At 38.0% G+C, this 18146-nt stretch overlaps 1 protein-coding gene across 5 annotated transcripts; it reads right to left on the reverse strand.

The window, feature by feature from the left end:
- Positions 1–121: 121 nt before the first annotated feature.
- LOC123764282 (synaptic vesicle 2-related protein) lies at positions 122–17921 on the reverse strand. 5 transcript variants are annotated; one of them, XR_011225246.1, is made up of 14 exons: positions 17842–17903; positions 15485–15687; positions 14866–14918; positions 13887–14031; positions 12588–12771; positions 12292–12355; positions 11797–11922; positions 10954–11041; positions 8349–8469; positions 7501–7682; positions 7185–7296; positions 6437–6577; positions 2848–2932; positions 2627–2668 (listed from the first exon to the last, which is right to left on the reverse strand). XR_011225246.1 is itself a non-coding variant. In XM_045751852.2 (13 exons), exons 2-13 carry the CDS (start codon positions 15666–15668, stop codon positions 2462–2464), a joined length of 1551 nt encoding a protein of 516 aa, XP_045607808.1. In that variant the 5' UTR covers positions 15669–15679; positions 17842–17921; the 3' UTR covers positions 122–2461. The 5 variants fall into 5 exon arrangements, 3 of the variants coding, with proteins under 3 accessions (XP_045607808.1, XP_045607807.1, XP_069171910.1); XM_045751852.2 differs by lacking the exon at positions 6437–6577 and having other exon boundaries at positions 122–2668; positions 15485–15679; positions 17842–17921; XM_045751851.2 differs by lacking the exon at positions 6437–6577 and having other exon boundaries at positions 122–2668.
- Between the last annotated feature and the right edge of the window lie 225 nt (positions 17922–18146).

An 18146-nucleotide genomic window follows, 5' to 3' on the forward strand; every position in this document is an offset into this window, starting at 1 on the left:
AATCGTTGGGAACACTTCTTACTGCTCCAGATTTATAAAAAATCATTCACTGCTTCCTTTGGCAGTAATAATTATTTTTATATTGATTTAATATGGGATGGGTTTAAAGAATCAAGGGGTATTCTGTTAAAACAATATATTGAACAATAGAATATGTATATACAAGTACAATATATACAAATTAAAAAAATCACAGCAATACATAATTTTACATATTACCCCTATTTCCCAACTTTCATGGTGATGGGGACTTGTAAAGCAAGCAGCCTATTAGAAAAGAAGGCATATACAGTACAGTAATACAGTATAGTAAAAGCTTGTAGATATTAATTGACAATAAAATATTAAAAGTATTACGTATGCATTCACAACATAATTTATAACATATAGAATCCCAACACTCAATCATCCACAGCAGCAATGCACCACTACACAAGACCAGGTTTACAGTTGTCATAGAGTACATACACATTCACTTCCTTCTTACAAACCATCTTCCCAGCTTTGTCCTGCAAGTTGATTACAATCACTACCCACACACACACTCGACACTGTGTTTCCTCAAATCCACTTGAATAAACACACTGCACCAGTTTACCATCATCTATTCATTCAGTATGCCCAAACCATTTTAGGTTTGCTTTCCTCAATAGCATACTGAAATGATGTGGTAATGTTGAATAGATTCATCAGTGTCATGCTTAATGCACATTCATCAGCATTGTAATAATTAAAGCATTAAGCTGCAAAATAAATCAAACCCATGCATGTGATACAAAAATATAAAAAAAACAATTGAAGAACAGATAGGGAGTGCCAACACAAAACCCAAACATACATACCCATTTTAAATATTTTGGCCAAGTACACACAAAAAAAATTTGTGAATATCTTGGCAAAGCTCTAATTGTAGTTTACTGCCAAAGAACCCTACATTAACTCAATGTCTCACTATACATCAATATACTGTGTTGATGTATATCAACACTGTGTGGCAAAGTTGTTTAGTTACAGTATCATGAACTTTTTAATTTTGTAAAAGTATACAAATTCACCGACAAATTCATTAATAATGGTTCTTTTCATGTGAGCAATATATGTACTGTATTGTGTCGCTAGACTTTTTAGAATATTATAAACTCTTATTAGTGTTACTCTTTATGAAGCTGTGGTGTGATGGTACATGGCACAAGCTCTCTCTGATGCTATATCATTATCCTCTTCTTCCTCCTAAGAAGCAAATGCCTCCCCAGCCCATGAAAGTGGAGGGAAAAGGGGTAACGGGTAATTTTTATATAAAATTATGTCGAATATTTGCAAAGTAAACAAAAATTTTAATAATAAATAAATAGTAAAAGCAACAAATTCACTCTTGTAGTGAAATTAGAAAAAATGTCATTCAGTGCAATAAAACAAAATGAAAAACTATACATTATCTAATCAAAATAAATATTGAATACAGTACTAAAAACAATGATATTCTTGAAGAAATGTTCAGAACTTTCCCAATATGGAAAATATTTATTCTTTGGTTGCTTGTGCTTGGATTCTTGCTTGTTGCTTGTTGCTTAGGGTGGATAGCCGGCTATGGGGTCTGAGGCTCCCCGTTCATCCTCCCAGGAAGGGGGGAGCTGCCCAGATAGCGGCGCGGCGACGTGAGACGTCATGATTGTTTGCTCGTTTCATTTAGGGGAGTTCTATCCACATGTTCGGCTTTTGGTAGCAATATTTTCACCAGAATAGGGGGTTTGTTTTGGGATGCTTACCTTTCTGGATGCCTGACCCGGTCGATGGCAGACATAGAATGCTTCCAACCACACGGGGGTTTCTATAGGTCACTGCTACCCATGCCTCTTCTGAGGGGGCCAGGTTCTGGTTTGTGGTTCCCGGTAGGCCCATAGAACTCCATACACATGACTGATGCCAAAGTCTGACATTAGCATATCAGCCTAGTAAGCTCCAGGGAGCCAAAGGGGCTCCCCCAAGAAAAGTAGTGATTATTAAATTTTTTATTTCCAACAGTCAAATGAGCTGCATTGCTATACTTCCCAGTGCTTCTGACAGTGTTTAAAACTCTATGGAATTGCTACTCTTCAAAATTCTCAATGTTAAATGGCATCTACAGAGGTGCAATGCAGACAATTTCTGAACATGCCTGTAATACATAATAATTTTCACAGGGTGGAGAGAGAGGGCCACACAATAGGGTCCATTGCTGCATACTAATAATGCAGCAATGGTGGTTGTTTACCATGCTGGCCAACCAGCACAACATGTAACAGAGAAATGACAAAAAACAAGATACAAGCAGCCCTGACATGATATATTGTATGTGATACATCTCTTCTTCATCCACTTCATCTCACTTCAGAAACACAGTACAGTATAGAATGCAGTCATTTTAAGTCTTCTTAAAAGTACATTCAAATTCTGATGAAGATCTGGAGTCTTAAATAAAAAACTAAGACATTGCTCTCCCCCTTGTCTCAATGGGTAGCATCAATGCTGCAGCGATGGCAAGAACTGCTACAATTCCATAGGTGGCTGTTGCCAGATGTATAGATGTGCGTGTTAATACTTGTGCAACAATAGGCGTTAACATGGCACCAAAGCGAGCCATGCCGGAACATGTCCCCACACCCACTGCCCGAAGTGATGTGGGATACACCTGAAAAAACATTAAAACATTTTATCAGGACTAAGAATTACACACAAAATGGGAGTCACCTGCTTATTATAATAATGAATAAGCACATGCTTTGAATAAAATGAACTCAGGTTGATTGAGAATACATAAACTGAATTGTGCCAAGTTCAAGTGTAGACATGACACAAAATGATGCTCACCTCTGGTGTGTAAACGTATGCTGCTTGAAATACTCCAGAAATTATTCCACGTGCAACAAACAGTATGAAAGTGAGCCATGTTCGACTGGAAAAAATAATACGTAATTTTATTTCTACTTTATTTATTTAGAAGCAACAGTGTTGAATGTAATTAATACTCTTTTCTGGAGGGCTCCTCAGAGCTTAAGCACTCATACCTTGAAGCAATATCATACAAGGCCTCCGAGACCTATGCTGACGAACTAAGAACTAGAATCAGACTCTCTGCTTCTCTCAAAGAGGCTAGGGAAGCTTGAAGAATCAGAGAACCCAAAGATGAAGAAATCGACCAGAAAATCAAGACAAACAAAACAAACAACTGCTCAAAGAAAAAGGAGAACAACACAATGCACATGATAGTTGACTACAGATTAACAACTCTTGCCTGAACTCACCTGACCACCATCAGATGACAGCCCTGGCCACCTAGAACCGCCTATTCGACATCCAACCTTTCTTGCAAGCACCAGTATGAAACCCCATGGGAAAGAAGGAAAAGAATATAAAGACCTTGAGGGGGGCCCACAAGAAAAGGGCTTTCATTACATTCAAAGCTTAACTTCTGGGGGGAAACCCTTAACAGTTCCTAAATATTTACTCACAACAGAGCCTTGAACAGGAGAACAGATTAGATGAAAAGGAACATAGGATTAGGGGAACGAGAATAAATGGAAAAAAGAGTTATACAGTACAGGTTTGGCGAGGAAGTGGAATATCTAATAAGTAGCGATAGGTCAACACCCTGTTGGACTGTCAGAAACCTCGAGCCTTGATATTAACTATAAATGCAATCCATATCAGCCATGGATAGCTCCGGGGAGCCGTAGGGGCTTCCCCCCAGAAAATAATTTATCACAAGATGCAAAGCTTTTTAGTCAAACGAACAACTTATATGGTAGATGCCCATTGTTTTTACTGAAAAATAAATATTATACATGAAAGCTTTAATGAATTTTATTGCAGAATATTAATTTCAATGTGCCACACACTTAATTCCTAGGGAGAGTCAAGGATATATTTATATGACTGCTCTGGCCTCCAAAATGACCTACGCAAAATAAGTGCCTAGGTCAAATCGAGTAACAATTGGCAGATGGAATTTAATGTAAATAATAGTCATTTATTGGACTGTGGAATAGGAGAAAAGCAGGTCACACTTATAAATTTTGTGAAAAGATGCTAAAAATTTCAAACAAGGAAAGAGATCAAGGAGAGGTTTTGGATTGTAAGCAGTCACCAGAGGATCACAAAGGACACTGTGATAGAAGCCCATGCTAGAAAGTTTTAAAAGTGCATTTAAATATATAAATGGAGAAATATTAAAGAAACTGTGATACTTGTGAGACCAAAACTGGAATATGAAGCAATAGTGTGATGCCCAAATCTCAAGAAGCCCATAAATAAAATAAAAAGGATGCAAAGGCATGCTACTAAATGGCTCCCGGAACTTAAAAACACGAGCTATGAGGATACGTTGGTAGCAATGAACATGCCAAGGCTGCAAGATAGGAAAAGAGGCAATAATCACTACATACAGAGTAGTAACATGAATTAACAAAATAGAGGAATTTTTTAAGCCTACAATTTCAAGAATAAGAGGTCATAGATTTAAACTAAGGAAACAATGGTGCCAAGAAAACATGTGGAAATTTTAATTGTAGAGTTGTAGAAGGTTGGAATTGTTTAGCAATAAGGCAATGGATGTCATAACCATCAGTAGTTTCAAGGTCATATGACAAAGATTACTGGGAAGATAAGACACCATGTAATAACCCGCCCTGCTATTCCCTTTCTCACTCAACACTCCAAGCTTAACACTGCTTGCAGATCACTGTGACCCCTCACTGACCTACCAGCTAATATTAACTGAAATATTAATTGAGGGGGAAGCAACAAATGAAGGGTTTATTAATTTCAAGATAATGAATAAAAACTTAATTGTACACTGCCACCACCTTTGGGAGCCGGTCGGCCGAGCGGACAGCACGCTGGACTTGTGATCCTGGGTTCGATCCCAGGCGCCGGCGAGAAACAATGGGCAGAGTTTCTTTCACCCTATGCCCCTGTTACCTAGCAGTAAAATAGGTACCTGGGTGTTAGTCAGCTGTCACGGGCTGCTTCCTGGGGGTGGAGGCCTGGTCGAGGACCGGGCCGCGGGGACACTTAAAAGCCCCGAAATCATCTCAAGATAACCTCAAAATAACCTTCCTGATCTGAAAGTGTCTATATTACTGATCTCCCAGGAAAGGCAGAAATCAATAATCATGAACTGAGAGGGCGTACGAATCTTGATAAAAATGCTTGGGGGATAAATTACATAACTTTACTTACTGAGGATTCAAGGGTAACTAATATCCATGAACTGGAGAACACGGGGGAATTTTTAGTACAGCACATAAACACCACATATAACAATGACTCAGCATTAATCAAAGGGGAACAGATAACTAAACACAAATACATTAATACATTATTTAATTAAAACACGTATATTGAAATCAAATTGAGATATATCCTAGCTGTAAATACCCTAAGAGGCAATAGTCTGACTTAATGATGGACATAATACTCCACCACACTTTACCTTAAAACTGCAAAATCAGCCACAGGATGTTGAGTGACTGCTCTCTGGCCCTGATGGGGGACCTTTCCCCAATTACTCCCAAAGACACACTGACTAATAATTTCTTAAACTAAACCAGTGGGAACAAGCTCCTCCCACTAAGTTTTACTAGGTCCAAATAAGCCCCGCCTTTCCAAGCCTATAGCCAATAAATTCAAAGTCTTGCTATAGGCCTTGACAAGCTCCGCCTACCTAGGCCTCCTTGGCTGGCTATAGGCCTGCCCTTAAGGTTCTCTTTCCCTTGACAGAAACCTTGCTCGTTCCCATGATATATCCAGAAAACAGGGCCAGAGAGTATATGATACCAGCCACCCAACGAAATTTAAGAACTACAGTTTATTGACCCTGAGTGAACTGCCCCTCAATTCGTCACTGGCTATAGCAAAGGCAGGGGAGAGGGGAAGGAGTGGGGGGATAGAGAGGGAAATAAGTGGGAAATGAAGTGGCCACGGAGAGGGCCCAAGAGAGGACCTCTGACTCAGGGTGGTTTATGGCAGGAAGGACGGCTTGACACCAGGGGAGGGGAAAAGGGAAGAGGGAATGAGGCATGGGGAAGGGACGAATGAACAAGGGCAAGGGGAAGGGGAGGAGGAGAAAGGGAAGAGGGGGAGAAGCCATGGTCTGAGCACAGATCATTACAACCATGAGCATAGTTCACATCCTGTAATTACACTTAACAAACTTATACAGGTAAAGTTACATTTCTGCATCAAAAGTTTAAGAATAATTTACATTCTGCACTTGACAGAATTCACTGAATATAGACTGGAGATGCATGAATGTAGTCACTGAGCACGTACAAATTCTATATTCTATAATGTGAATCGTTTACCAATCATATACCTTACAACTATTAAGCATTCAGCAACCCAAAGCAACTACTACAACAGATGGTATTCTCACATGCAATTTTCACTTGGTTCATACCAATTGTGCGTGCTGATCCTCACATATTGGAGGAGATTCCAGAGGTTTAATTGGAGAAGGGTCAGAGGTATGCCACCAGACTAGTACCCGAGCGGAGGGTATGAGCTATGAGGATAGATACGGGAACTAAACCTCACATCGCTGGAAGACACAAGAGTTAGGGGAGACATGATCACCACATACAAGATTCTCAGAGGAATTGATAGGTTAGGTAAAGACAGTTTATTTAAAACAGGGAGCACACGCACTAAGGGGGACAGGTGGAAATTGAGTATCCAAATGAGCCATAGAGACATTATAAAGAATGTTTTTAGTGACAGTAGTTAACAAATGGAATGCATTTGGCAATGATGTGGTGGAGGCAGACTCCAAACACAGTTTAAAATGTAGATATGAGAGAGCCCAATAGGCTCAGGAATTTGTACATCAGTTTATATGACAGTTGAGAGGTGGGACCAAAGAGTCGAAGCTCAACCTCTGCAAACACAATTAGGCGAGTATATCAACTGCTGTACCTATTTTATAAAACAAACTATAATGTTCTATCTCTAAAAAACTTTAATATTTATCTACATCTTTCCTCCTACACTGTACTATACACAACTGTCTTAAAGAACTCCTACCCTGACTACCTGATTTAAAATGTATTTTTTGTTCAATATATATGAAGACTAAACATTAAGAGCATTTGTTTATACCAATAATAAATGCTTGATTACAACAAATTTTGGTACTGCACAGTACTTACTTTGATGTACAGATGAACAGCATAATAATTGATATAACAAAAATACCAAACTCCAAAGCCATTGTCGTCTTTCTTCCTAGTCTTTCTATGACCAAAATGGTGAAGAAAATACCTGCAAGAAACTCCATTAATTGCATAAAAATATAGCTTGTGACCATAAAAAATAATAAGGCTGATTTAACATGAAAAGCACCTTTCTGGGCAGAAACATTGTTGCACCAGAGGGTAAGCCTCTGCTGTACAACCTATATTGCAATGATCAAATTATGTATTACAATTAGAAGAGATCAGGTCCATGGTTTCACATATAAAGTACCGGGAAATTCTGCAAGTGTAGTCCAAAGGAGGTCTAGGTAATCTTCCGAGCTGAGAGGACGGCAGTCTGCTGTACAGGTGAAGGCACCGTCCATGCCAGAGAGCGCACAGAGATTGCCTTTTGCTTCAAACAGTTCTGTAGTCATGAGGACTACACCATAATAACAGAAGGCGCACGATGACCTGAATCACGTAATTAAGAATCGCTAGTGTTGCAGAATAAATATGTTTGCACATAAAATAGTAAATAATTTGACCAGCTACAGTACATATAAATGCTCCACATAACTATATTAAAAACTTGAACTCAAAATCCAAAGTTACTGCCAAGATAACACAACAGCTTCCAAAACAAACCAAAAAAAAAATCCAGTTAATGTATGATATTTTATGCGATCTACCCTATCTTTGTGGAGGGTTGGGATGCCCAAAATCCCTTTACTGTACATCAATTTTGTTACTACACCCTTTTGAGACTTTCAGTACCATCTAGAACAACTAAATTTTATGAGCTTGTTCTTTCAATTTTACTTATTTTACTTATTGTTCTTTCAATTTTACTTATTGATTCTGATCCACGAGTGGATCAGAATCGATTAGTTAGATGTCAAGAGTCTACTGCCATATATATATATACCATAGCCTCATCCATATATACCTACCATATATATACCTACAAATATACCTACCAAGTACCACCATGGTATATGATAAAGAGGAGTGGCATAAAGTATGCTGTCCTAAAAATGCCAATAGTAATTGGTAATTTTGAAAAACTAGCGTCATCCATGCCAACATACTATTACCTCTCACCGAGAAAAAAAAATTACATCATCTTAGAGATCTTACCATATAAACCATAAAAGTAATGTTGTCCATTTCAAGTCTTGAACTAATAAATCCTTTATACGTCCACGATTCATCTGAGCAACATCGTCAACAATTAGACGACCCAGCAGCATTGGCTTTCCTGGAAATAATTTTGGTTAGCTGTTGTTGTACATCTGTACTCAACACTGTTATACTCAAAAGGTATTGTTGCACATTTTTTGTTTGTAATAAACTTATCCAAAACATTATATAATCTTTGACTACTTATTTATTCTGGAAACTCATAATACTGTATTATTCCAAATAACTTGTAAAATAAGGTTAGAGTGTAAATGGAAAACTTTCTGAACAGGCCACTACTCCAGTTTTTTTAGGAAATGTATGTTCCTCTTGGGGCATTATGGACACCAGCCAGGTTAAGTGGCTTTCACATCCCTGACAAAGAGATCTATTCAAATTGTCCACATCAGGCCACATATTACAAGAGTGTAAACAGTGGAGAGTTCTCTGTCCATCTATGAATGACCTTTAAAAGTTACATTCCTCAACACTTCAACAATTTCAGCTTTGATAATGCTTTCACCAATGTTTCTTTCATTTACCCCTTGTATTCAGGCTATACTGTACAGTAGTTTGCCAAGTCATTTGACATTCTCTGGAATGGCGGGGGGTTTGTCGACATGACAGAGGTGTGTGGATAGATGTAACAAAGGGGATGTTGATGGAGGGTATAGAAGGTATCAGTAAGGGATGGAACTCGAAACGGTGGGCATAGGTTGAATTAGTGTAGATGTGGGAGAGACCTAGGTGGATACTGGTTCCGTGGCAAGGTTGTTGATTTGTGGAACCAGTTGCTGCATGACATAATGGAGGTAGCGTTCCTTGATTGTTTCAGCCGTGAGTTGGATGTATGTATGAGTGAGATTGGGTGGATATAAGTAGGAGCTGCCTCATATGGGCAAATAGGCCTTCTGTAGTTACCTTTATTATTATGTTCTTATTTACTTAGGAATGATGAATATGCACCCATGATTGGCTACCCAGTTATTAGCGGGGTAGACGCTATAAATTGCAGAGTTGTTTGGCAGTTTCGAGACATTATTTTCTGTAAACCCTCCAGCTGTTCATAAAGCTGCACAAACTTTCTGGAGGCTTTTTTCAGTGGAGTGGCAGAGTGTCATCCCACCTCCTGTGCTTCTGTGAGGGGAATGAAGGTTCTGGCTCTGGTCCCCAGTAGGCCAAACAGAACTATCATGACTGATGTGATCTTTTAGTATGGAACAATCTCAGTAAGAGAGCTTCAGGAAGCTAACGGGGGGGAAGGGGTTCTCCAGAAAGGATCTCTACCATCAAAAATACACTACAAGTGCCAGAAGATCTGGCCTAAAAACTGCCTATGTGAAGATCAACAGACACCCTGAAAGCCCACAAACCCCTGGAAGCTAACTGGCTGCAAGCCACAATAAAAAACTGCCAGCATCTCCTGCATGGTGATAAGAGAACATGTGAGCACCAGAGATCAACAACACAGAGATCAAGGTTGGCGAACATAGGAACTGCCTTCAGAAATTTGTGTAAGGAATCATTAAGAACCTTGTATACCTCATGTCAGACCAATACTGGAAATATGCAGCTCCAGCGTGGAGTTCACATCTAGTCAAACACAAAACAAAGTTAGAAAAGGTTCAGAGGTATGCCATCAGACTAGTTCCTGAGCCAAGAGGTATGAGTTACGAGGAAAGATTGTTGGAACTAAACCTCACGACACTGGAAGACAGAAGAGTAAGAAGACAGAAGAGTAAGGGAAGACATGATCACTACCTATAAAATTCTCAGAGGAATTGACAGGGTAGATAAAGATAAACTGTTTAGCAAGGGTGGTATGCGAACAAGGAGGGCACAGATGGTAACATAGTACCCAAATGAGCCACAGGGATGTTATAAAGAACTTTTTCAGTGTCAGTAGTTAACAGATAGAATGCATTAGGCAGTGAAGTGGTGGAGGCAGACTCCATACACAGTTTCAAATGTAGATATGATATTGTTGTTGAAGGTGGTGGTTGAGTGTAGATTAATACACCTTGTGATGATCATTCAGGACTGGACTGAGAATTCTCTATTGTCTCTCTAACCTGATTTATGACCTAGAGGTAACAATTTTAGAAGATCCTTGCTATGTCAGGGATGCTAAGGTTGCACTCACCTTGGCTGGAGCCCACAATGTCCCTCGAGGAGCAGGATACAGAGAGGTCTATGCTCAGATGGCGTCTGCCGAAGAATTCCACATACAGGATGGTTAACATAAACGTGAAGCAGCAATTACTTGCTTGCACTAATAACTATAAATGTACAGAAAGAAAAAGGACTGCCCTCAGCAAACCTATACTAGTGAGAAATAAGGAATAAAGTGTAAAAAGATAGTGACATAGAAGAGACAAAACATCAAAAGATGGTAAGCTGGTGGTAGTGGGGGAAAGTGGAACACATCATCAGAGCATTATAGTGTGAATGTAGCCAAAGAAAAGAACTCTCAATGAGTGACGAGAGGTTCATCTTTCTACTTTCCCCCATGGTAATACTGGGTGACAGGCCAACTGTTCTACCTCAACAAAATTGATAATACCATTTTCATCAGCAATCTTTTGGAGAGTTGCCAAGGCTTTTTCTGAATCTCCTGATGTAGCATCAAATCTTGCACTCTCTGGTAACCACTGAAAAAATTTAAGTTAAAAAGTTTGAAAATATAATATATTTTATATATTTGTTAATGCAAGAAATATTATCATTATATCATTGCTCCTTCAATTCTTCTGAATGTTTCCACTGCTTACGTAGAATCTCATCCAAGCCTTTTAACAATTAAGAGTATTCAGTTTTCTCTTACCAATTTCATATGTTGTTTGGTCATCATATGAATGAAGCAGACACAGCATGATTTAGCATGAAACAAAAGGGGGGACTAGTGATTATTCCTTTGGCAAACTTCCTGCTCAACTTCCTTCTTTCCAAAAAAAAAGAGCTTCCAGTTTTCCAAATAATATTCTTAGTCTTTAAGTCCTTTAAATCCTTCTCATCTTTCTGCTTAACTAATCTTTTCTCATACCTTTTACCAACATTACACACTACACCCATTTTCTTGCTTCTCTCTCATATTCACTTCATATCCATAAAATAATTTATTTTCTTATTCTTAACTGCTCTTGCCACTTTCTTGTCTGAGGAGAGCTAACACATATCTTCCTAGCACAAGTGTATTATCAATGAAAAGAAGTTTAGAACTACTGTATTATTATGAAAGTGCACAATTTCAGGCCAGCTAGAAATATCGAGAAACAATTCTAGCAGGTTTTATGATTATACTGGACTACATAAGTATGTTAGTGATAAGTTGTGGATTTAAATGGGACGTGCAGAGTGTGGGCCAACAGGCACACTAGCATAGAGTAAGTGTGAAGTGTACGCCTACCTGGCAGACCAACACAAAGAGAACGAGTGGGATGATTGAGAGTCCCAACAGTCCTGTCCAGCCCATGGTTGGCATTACCCAAAGAGCAAGGATAACTTCTGCACATGCTCCTACTGCCCAGAAACACTGAAATGCAAAATAATGATTTATAATTGTAATGCTTTTTGCTTAAACAAGAAAGGTTCAATAATATGGATCAAAATGAATTGTACTCGTGCAACTACATAGTAATGAGATAAAAATAAAGAATACATATGAATAAAGTATTAATATATGATAAATAAATTTTAAATACAGTACAGTATTGTCATATGCAAATATAGTATTTTAACATGCATTAAATATTTATTCATTACATCATAACACTGTGTTCTCGAGTTATCATCAGTTACCTACTTTATAAATGTGTAAAACAATAAAAATCATAAAATTTCAAATAGAATATGATAAGAGTAGTGTACATAACTACAAGAATAGATGTATATAAGCACTTACATCAAGCAACACAACACACTTCCCACGCTGGTGAGCAGGCAAGAATTCTGCATACAGGGTTACACTGCAAACAAATTTGTATTCTGGACTATAAGAAAATAGAGTAAATGAAAACAATACAGTGTTCACAGAAGATAAGACAGTACACAGAAAGATTGCTACTTTTACAGCAATATAAAAAATACATTTCTGATATAGTAACCGAGGGTTAACAATCTATAATTTATGAGTAATGGGGGCAAGCAAAGCAGTGAAACACACTCGTGCAGTTGTGGATGTTCAACTTTTTTACTTACGACTGAGGGACGCAGCCAATAGCAAACCCAACAAGGCCCCTCAACAACACTATCCAGTTGTATGTAGGGGCAAATGCAGAGAGCAATCCCCAGTAAGCTAACATCACAGCTGCTAGCCTTAAAGACTTTTTTCTTCCATATTTGTCAGACAGATTACCCCAGAAGGCCGAACTCAACATCATTCCTACAAAAAGAGCCAAGTGGATAAATCAACTCTGGCACTCCTTAAATAAGAATACTGTTACACAAATTTACTGGCAAATTCAGTACAGTACAATTTATTAATTTAGTTCTAAATAATACTATACAACATTCTTAACCCTTAAACTGCTCAGCATAAGGGAGCAAGGAAGCAAAAAATATTTAAATTATGTAAAAATTACCAAGAAATGTTAAACAAATCTAAAACTCATTGACTTCAGCGTCGTGAAACTTTTATCAAAATATTTTCATAAATTTATTTTAGACGAATAAAAAAAAAAAGTGTGGAACGTAATGAAACGCCATTTTCTGAGTGAGACCCGGAGGCTCCCCGGAGCTATCCAGGCTGATATGCTAATGTCAAACTTTGGCATCAGTCATATGTATGGAGTTCTGTGGGCCTACCGGTTACCACGAGCCAGAACCTGGCCCCCCTCAGAAGAGGCACGAGGAGCAATGGCCTATAGAAACCCCTGTGTGGTTGGAAGCATTCTATGTCTGCCATCGACCGGGTCAGGCACCCAGAAAGGTAAGCACCCCAAAACAAACCCCAATTCTGGTGAAAATTGCGACGAAAAGCCGAACAAGTGGAATTCCGGGTTCGAATCCCAGGTGGGACAGAAATAGTTGAGCACATTTCCTTTCACCTAGCAGTAAGTAGGTACGCAGGTGTTGGTCAGCTTGTTGTAGGGTTGCATTCTGGGAGGGGTCAGTAATTCGACATTTGGGGGGGGGAGGGGGGAGGAAGGGTCTCCTCAATAAAAGCTTAACATATATGAATACACTCTGGCTTCCTGTCCCACAAAGCAATCCATTTTTAAATTATTATTAATGCTGCACTTGATTAGTGGCTTTATGGGAAAAATTATACACAAATACTGTAAACAATAAAATCGTATCCAGATGTAATATTTTCAGAAATTATTATTATTATTAATTATTACATCAATGGATAAGGAAATCTGATCCTGAAAACCAAAACTACAGGCAGGAAAAATTGGCATGTTATTCAACCAAAAGATTCTAGTTATCAGCGGTATGGATGCCTGTAGAGTAATGCATCATACTTCTTCAACAAATATAAATACAAATGCTAACCAATAAAAACAGCAGTGGTGAGAAAGGCTTGTTTCCACTCTGAAAGGTGCCAGTCACAGTGAAGTGCTGGACCCAAGATGGCCAAGATCATCATCTCCATTGAATCAGCCATCCAACACAATCCAGTGATAAGTGATAGCTTTACCTGCCAAAAATACAGACCTTTAAATTAAAATTTTAGTAAGGCAAAAGCTGTGATGTTGCACAAATTAATATTCTAATTAAAAACAAATTGAGTGATGTATGTACCACAAACTCGCAGAAAAATACGAGGAAGTGCTTGGTGCGAAGAGTAAAGTAGAAAGAGGAATAAGAAAAAGAGCGGATTCTGCAAACACTGAGTAATAGAAACACAGCAAATGGGAATATGATAAACAAACATTTAAGGTAGGTACAAGCGAGGATATTGTTCAGACAATGGATGGTTTGGGTGATGGCTCCCTTGAACCTCAAGACTGAATTTTGGTGAGAGTTGTGATGATGCCCTAACATAATGAGTTTTAGAGCTGGTACACCATAACAAATTTTAGTTCATTATTTATGTCAATAATGACTATGCCAGACAATTCTATATTGTCTGGCATAGTAGGCCGAGTACTGCTTTCTGACTACTAGGTACAACATGGAAGTTAACGTTTCGGCCTGATTAAAGCTGTTCATTAAATTAATAACCCTTTCTACCACTGCCCATGGAATGAGTATGGGGTGCATAATAAATAAATGAATGAAATGAGCTAAGTGCTTAAATAAGTGCTTAAATCTAAAAATCATTAAACATTAAATTTCTTGTACAATACTTTAATGATACAGACTTCATGTAGATAATGAACGATTGTTGGTTATTACTATGATATACTTAAGTTGGTTTTTTTTAGGAAAATGTGAATATCATTATACTTTTGTAATATCTCACACAAGAACTCCTGTTAGCCTATAGTGCTTATACCACACTCATAAATAGGTGTTCAATTAAATTTACCTGAAATTTCCCAAATCCAAGGGCATTAACTGCCTGGTCAACAGTAAATGTATCTGCAAAAAGAAATTTTAATTATCTATACAAAATTTGCATAATTTTTACAACACAATTATTGAGCAAATTTAATATTATGTACTAGTTACTATCCAGTCAATTTCTACTTTTATGTTTGAAAAGCAGGAATAAAGAAAATACATTACTGTACATACATTACTATTAACACATTTCCTATTTTCATGGTGTTGATTACTAAGATTGTAACTTAAGTAATCCCAACTTGGAAGAAAAAAAGTAAAATTAAAACATTATTTTCTTCTATTGCAATGCCTAATTATCAGCTATGTATTAAAAAAAAAATGGAAAATGGTGAAAATGAGTCTAGCAATGACCCAAGTACCTGTATGTTTAAACTTTTGTGGTGATATTATAAAATTAACTGTCCTAAATATACACACATTTGTTTTTCTACAGCATGATAGTCCCAGTCTCTCACGGCCATCAGTATGTATATACAACGCACTACATATTATGTACTGTACATTCAATTTGTATTCTCATAATCAAACTATTATGCAAATACTAAAATAATTATAAATTTAGGGCTCTTATTCTAACACACCATCTGGAACAACTCCCGAAACAGCTGCCGACATCTCAATGTGCGCTCCTGGATCCAGAGACGAGAATGCGGATCCAGATGAGGTACTGGAGGATTCCCTGTGAGAAGTTCTCTCTCTTCTTGAACTGTTGCCATCGTTCTCAAACTCCTCATAAGGCCCTTTGTCTTCATGGCTGAGACTCATGCTGCACAGACCTGAAATACTGTATTTTTGTTATAAATCTCACACTAATATTTCCACACCCTGCATTTTTATAAACTTACTTACCCTTCAGTATAGCCAAAGATGTTACTTTGGTGATGGTGATGGTGATGTAATGGCCCTTGAGATGATGGCCCTTGTCAGTCTCCGTGGTGTAGTGGTAAGGCACTCACCTGGCGTTCCGCGAGCGCTTTGTCATGGGTTCGTATCCAGGCCAGGGAGGATTTACTGGGCGCAAATCCTTAACTGTAGCCTCTGTTTAACTCAACAGTAAAATGGATACTTGGTTGTAACAACAATTCTTCGTGGGGGTCGTATTCCAGGGACCTGCCCAAAACGCTACATATACTAGTGGCTGTACAAGAATGTAACAACTCTTGTATATATCAAAAAAAAAAAAATATTATATATATTAATATATATTTTATATATTAATATATATTTTATATATATAATATAAATTCAAATAAGTTTATAGTACTGTATTGTACATACATTCTGAGTAAGTATAAACAATTTGATATTGCTTTTAATTCTACACCTATAAAGGAAAAGTTTCAAATCAAGATTAGCATTTATGAACAAGGTTATGTACAGGTAAATAGAACATGAGAATGTGTGGAGTGAGTGTATATTTAGCATGTTAAGGGACTTAAACAGAGGGGCTGTAGGTTGTCTGAAGACAGAGTTTGGTATAAATCTGATAGCAGATTTATGCCTGAGTGATGATGGGCTTGAAATAATTTGCAGTGGTGGAACCCCAAGTACAGATACCATATGTAAGAGAGGGATAGATTAGTGTGTACAGTAGTATAATACGAGGAGAGCAGAGTGGGGAACACAATATCTGATTTTAGAAAGTATACCGACCATTTTTTATACTTTTTTGGCTGTGTTGAATGTGGGTGATGAAGTTGTCTCTTGTCTATGTATAGGCCAAGGAACTTCCCCTCATTTGTATTGCTGTTAAGATTGTCTGTCTGAAGTTCTTTTTTTTTTTTTTTTTTGAGATATATACAAGAGTTATTACATTCTTGTACAGCCACTAGTACCTGTAGTGTTTCGGGCAGGTCCCTGGAATACGATCCCCGCCGCGAAGAATCGTTTTTACAACCAAGTACCCATTTTACTGTTGAGTTAAACAGAGGCTACAGTTAAGGATTTGCGCCCAGTAAATCCTCCCCGGCCAGGATACGAACCCATGACAAAGCGCTCGCGGAACGCCAGGCGAGTGTCTTACCACTACACCACGGAGACTGGTGTAGTTAAATCTGATTTGATAATAATAATAATAATAAATAAATGTTTATTTAGGTAAGGTACATACATACAAGAGATTTTACAAAGATTGATGGATTTATAGATAGAGCTAGTACATACAATGCCTAAAGCCACAATTACGCAAAGCGTTTCGGGCATGAAAAACTTTTTTGACTTCTTAAGTCATAAAAACATAAAGTAGTAAAACATGAATGATTTACTACCAAATAGACAAGCCTTACTTCAGACACAAGCACCTCACCATTATTACTGGAGGAGTTGTCACGGTTGACAAGTTAATTGTAACATGTCATCCTTGACTGTCACCAAAATTAATGTCATTTACAATTTCATGACCACCCAATTCATGCCTAGGGCCACAGAGCAGCAGCATATACCATTACAAGTGAAGAGAAACTCATATTTTCCTTAATGTATCCTAAGAAGAAAATGTATAATTCACACAAAAACATTTAATAATTATGAAATATAAACCTTTGACGTAGTGAAACAAGTCATTGGCTCGATGACAGGTCACCAATGAATGTTAAAATCCCCCCAACCTTGCTCAGGCCTACCCAGTCCAACTGAGCCTAACACGGCCTACAGTAACCATATATACGCTTTTGACAATTAGAAAACAAGTTGTTGAAACCCAAATTATAGCTCCTCTTGACAAATTAACCAGCCACGGCCAGCTTTGCTATATGGAAAAAAGATAACATTAAGATCATAAATGTATGGGTTAGACCGATGCGAAATACTGCGAGGGAGCCTTTAAGAAGCCAGTAAGTTAAGAGGACATAAGAGAGTAGTGTGAAGAGTACCGTACTGTACCGAAATAGTGTGAGGGAGCCTTAAGGAGCCAGTAAGTTAAGAGGACATAAGAGAGTACCGTGTGAGCCAGCAGGAGCAGCTCCGGGTCCTGCAGGAGACGTCCACCACACACACACCTCCGCCAGCCCTGGCCTTGGCCTCGTCTTCATCTCCTCCTTATTTATCATCTTAATATTAAAAAGACTTACTGCATATTATAATATTCTGAATTGTATTTTCTGCACATTCCTTGGTAATAAATAAATACCGGTTACTATTAATGTAACTATGTAAAGACGAAGCCAAAGCTTTACGCCGTTCAATTAGTCCCGTACAAAACCTTACGTTATATACCAATCATACTTTGACATAATTTTGTTTCAA

Source organism: Procambarus clarkii, chromosome 82 (genome assembly GCF_040958095.1).
Source record: "Procambarus clarkii isolate CNS0578487 chromosome 82, FALCON_Pclarkii_2.0, whole genome shotgun sequence".
NCBI classification, from domain to species: domain Eukaryota; kingdom Metazoa; phylum Arthropoda; class Malacostraca; order Decapoda; family Cambaridae; genus Procambarus; species Procambarus clarkii.

What these genes read in the sequence shown, in the direction of transcription:
- LOC123764282 (XM_045751852.2), bottom strand. Translation starts at nt 15,668, where the DNA reads ATGAGTCTCAGCCATGAAGACAAAGGGCCTTATGAGGAGTTTGAGAAC. An exon ending in TTCGGGAGTTGTTCCAGATG is followed by an intron (nt 14,919 to 15,484) that starts GTGTGTTAGAAT and finishes TTCTTTTTGCAG; the next exon opens with ATACATTTACTGTTGACCAG. An exon ending in TTGGATTTGGGAAATTTCAG is followed by an intron (nt 14,032 to 14,865) that starts GTAAATTTAATT and finishes TATTTTTGGCAG; the next exon opens with GTAAAGCTATCACTTATCAC.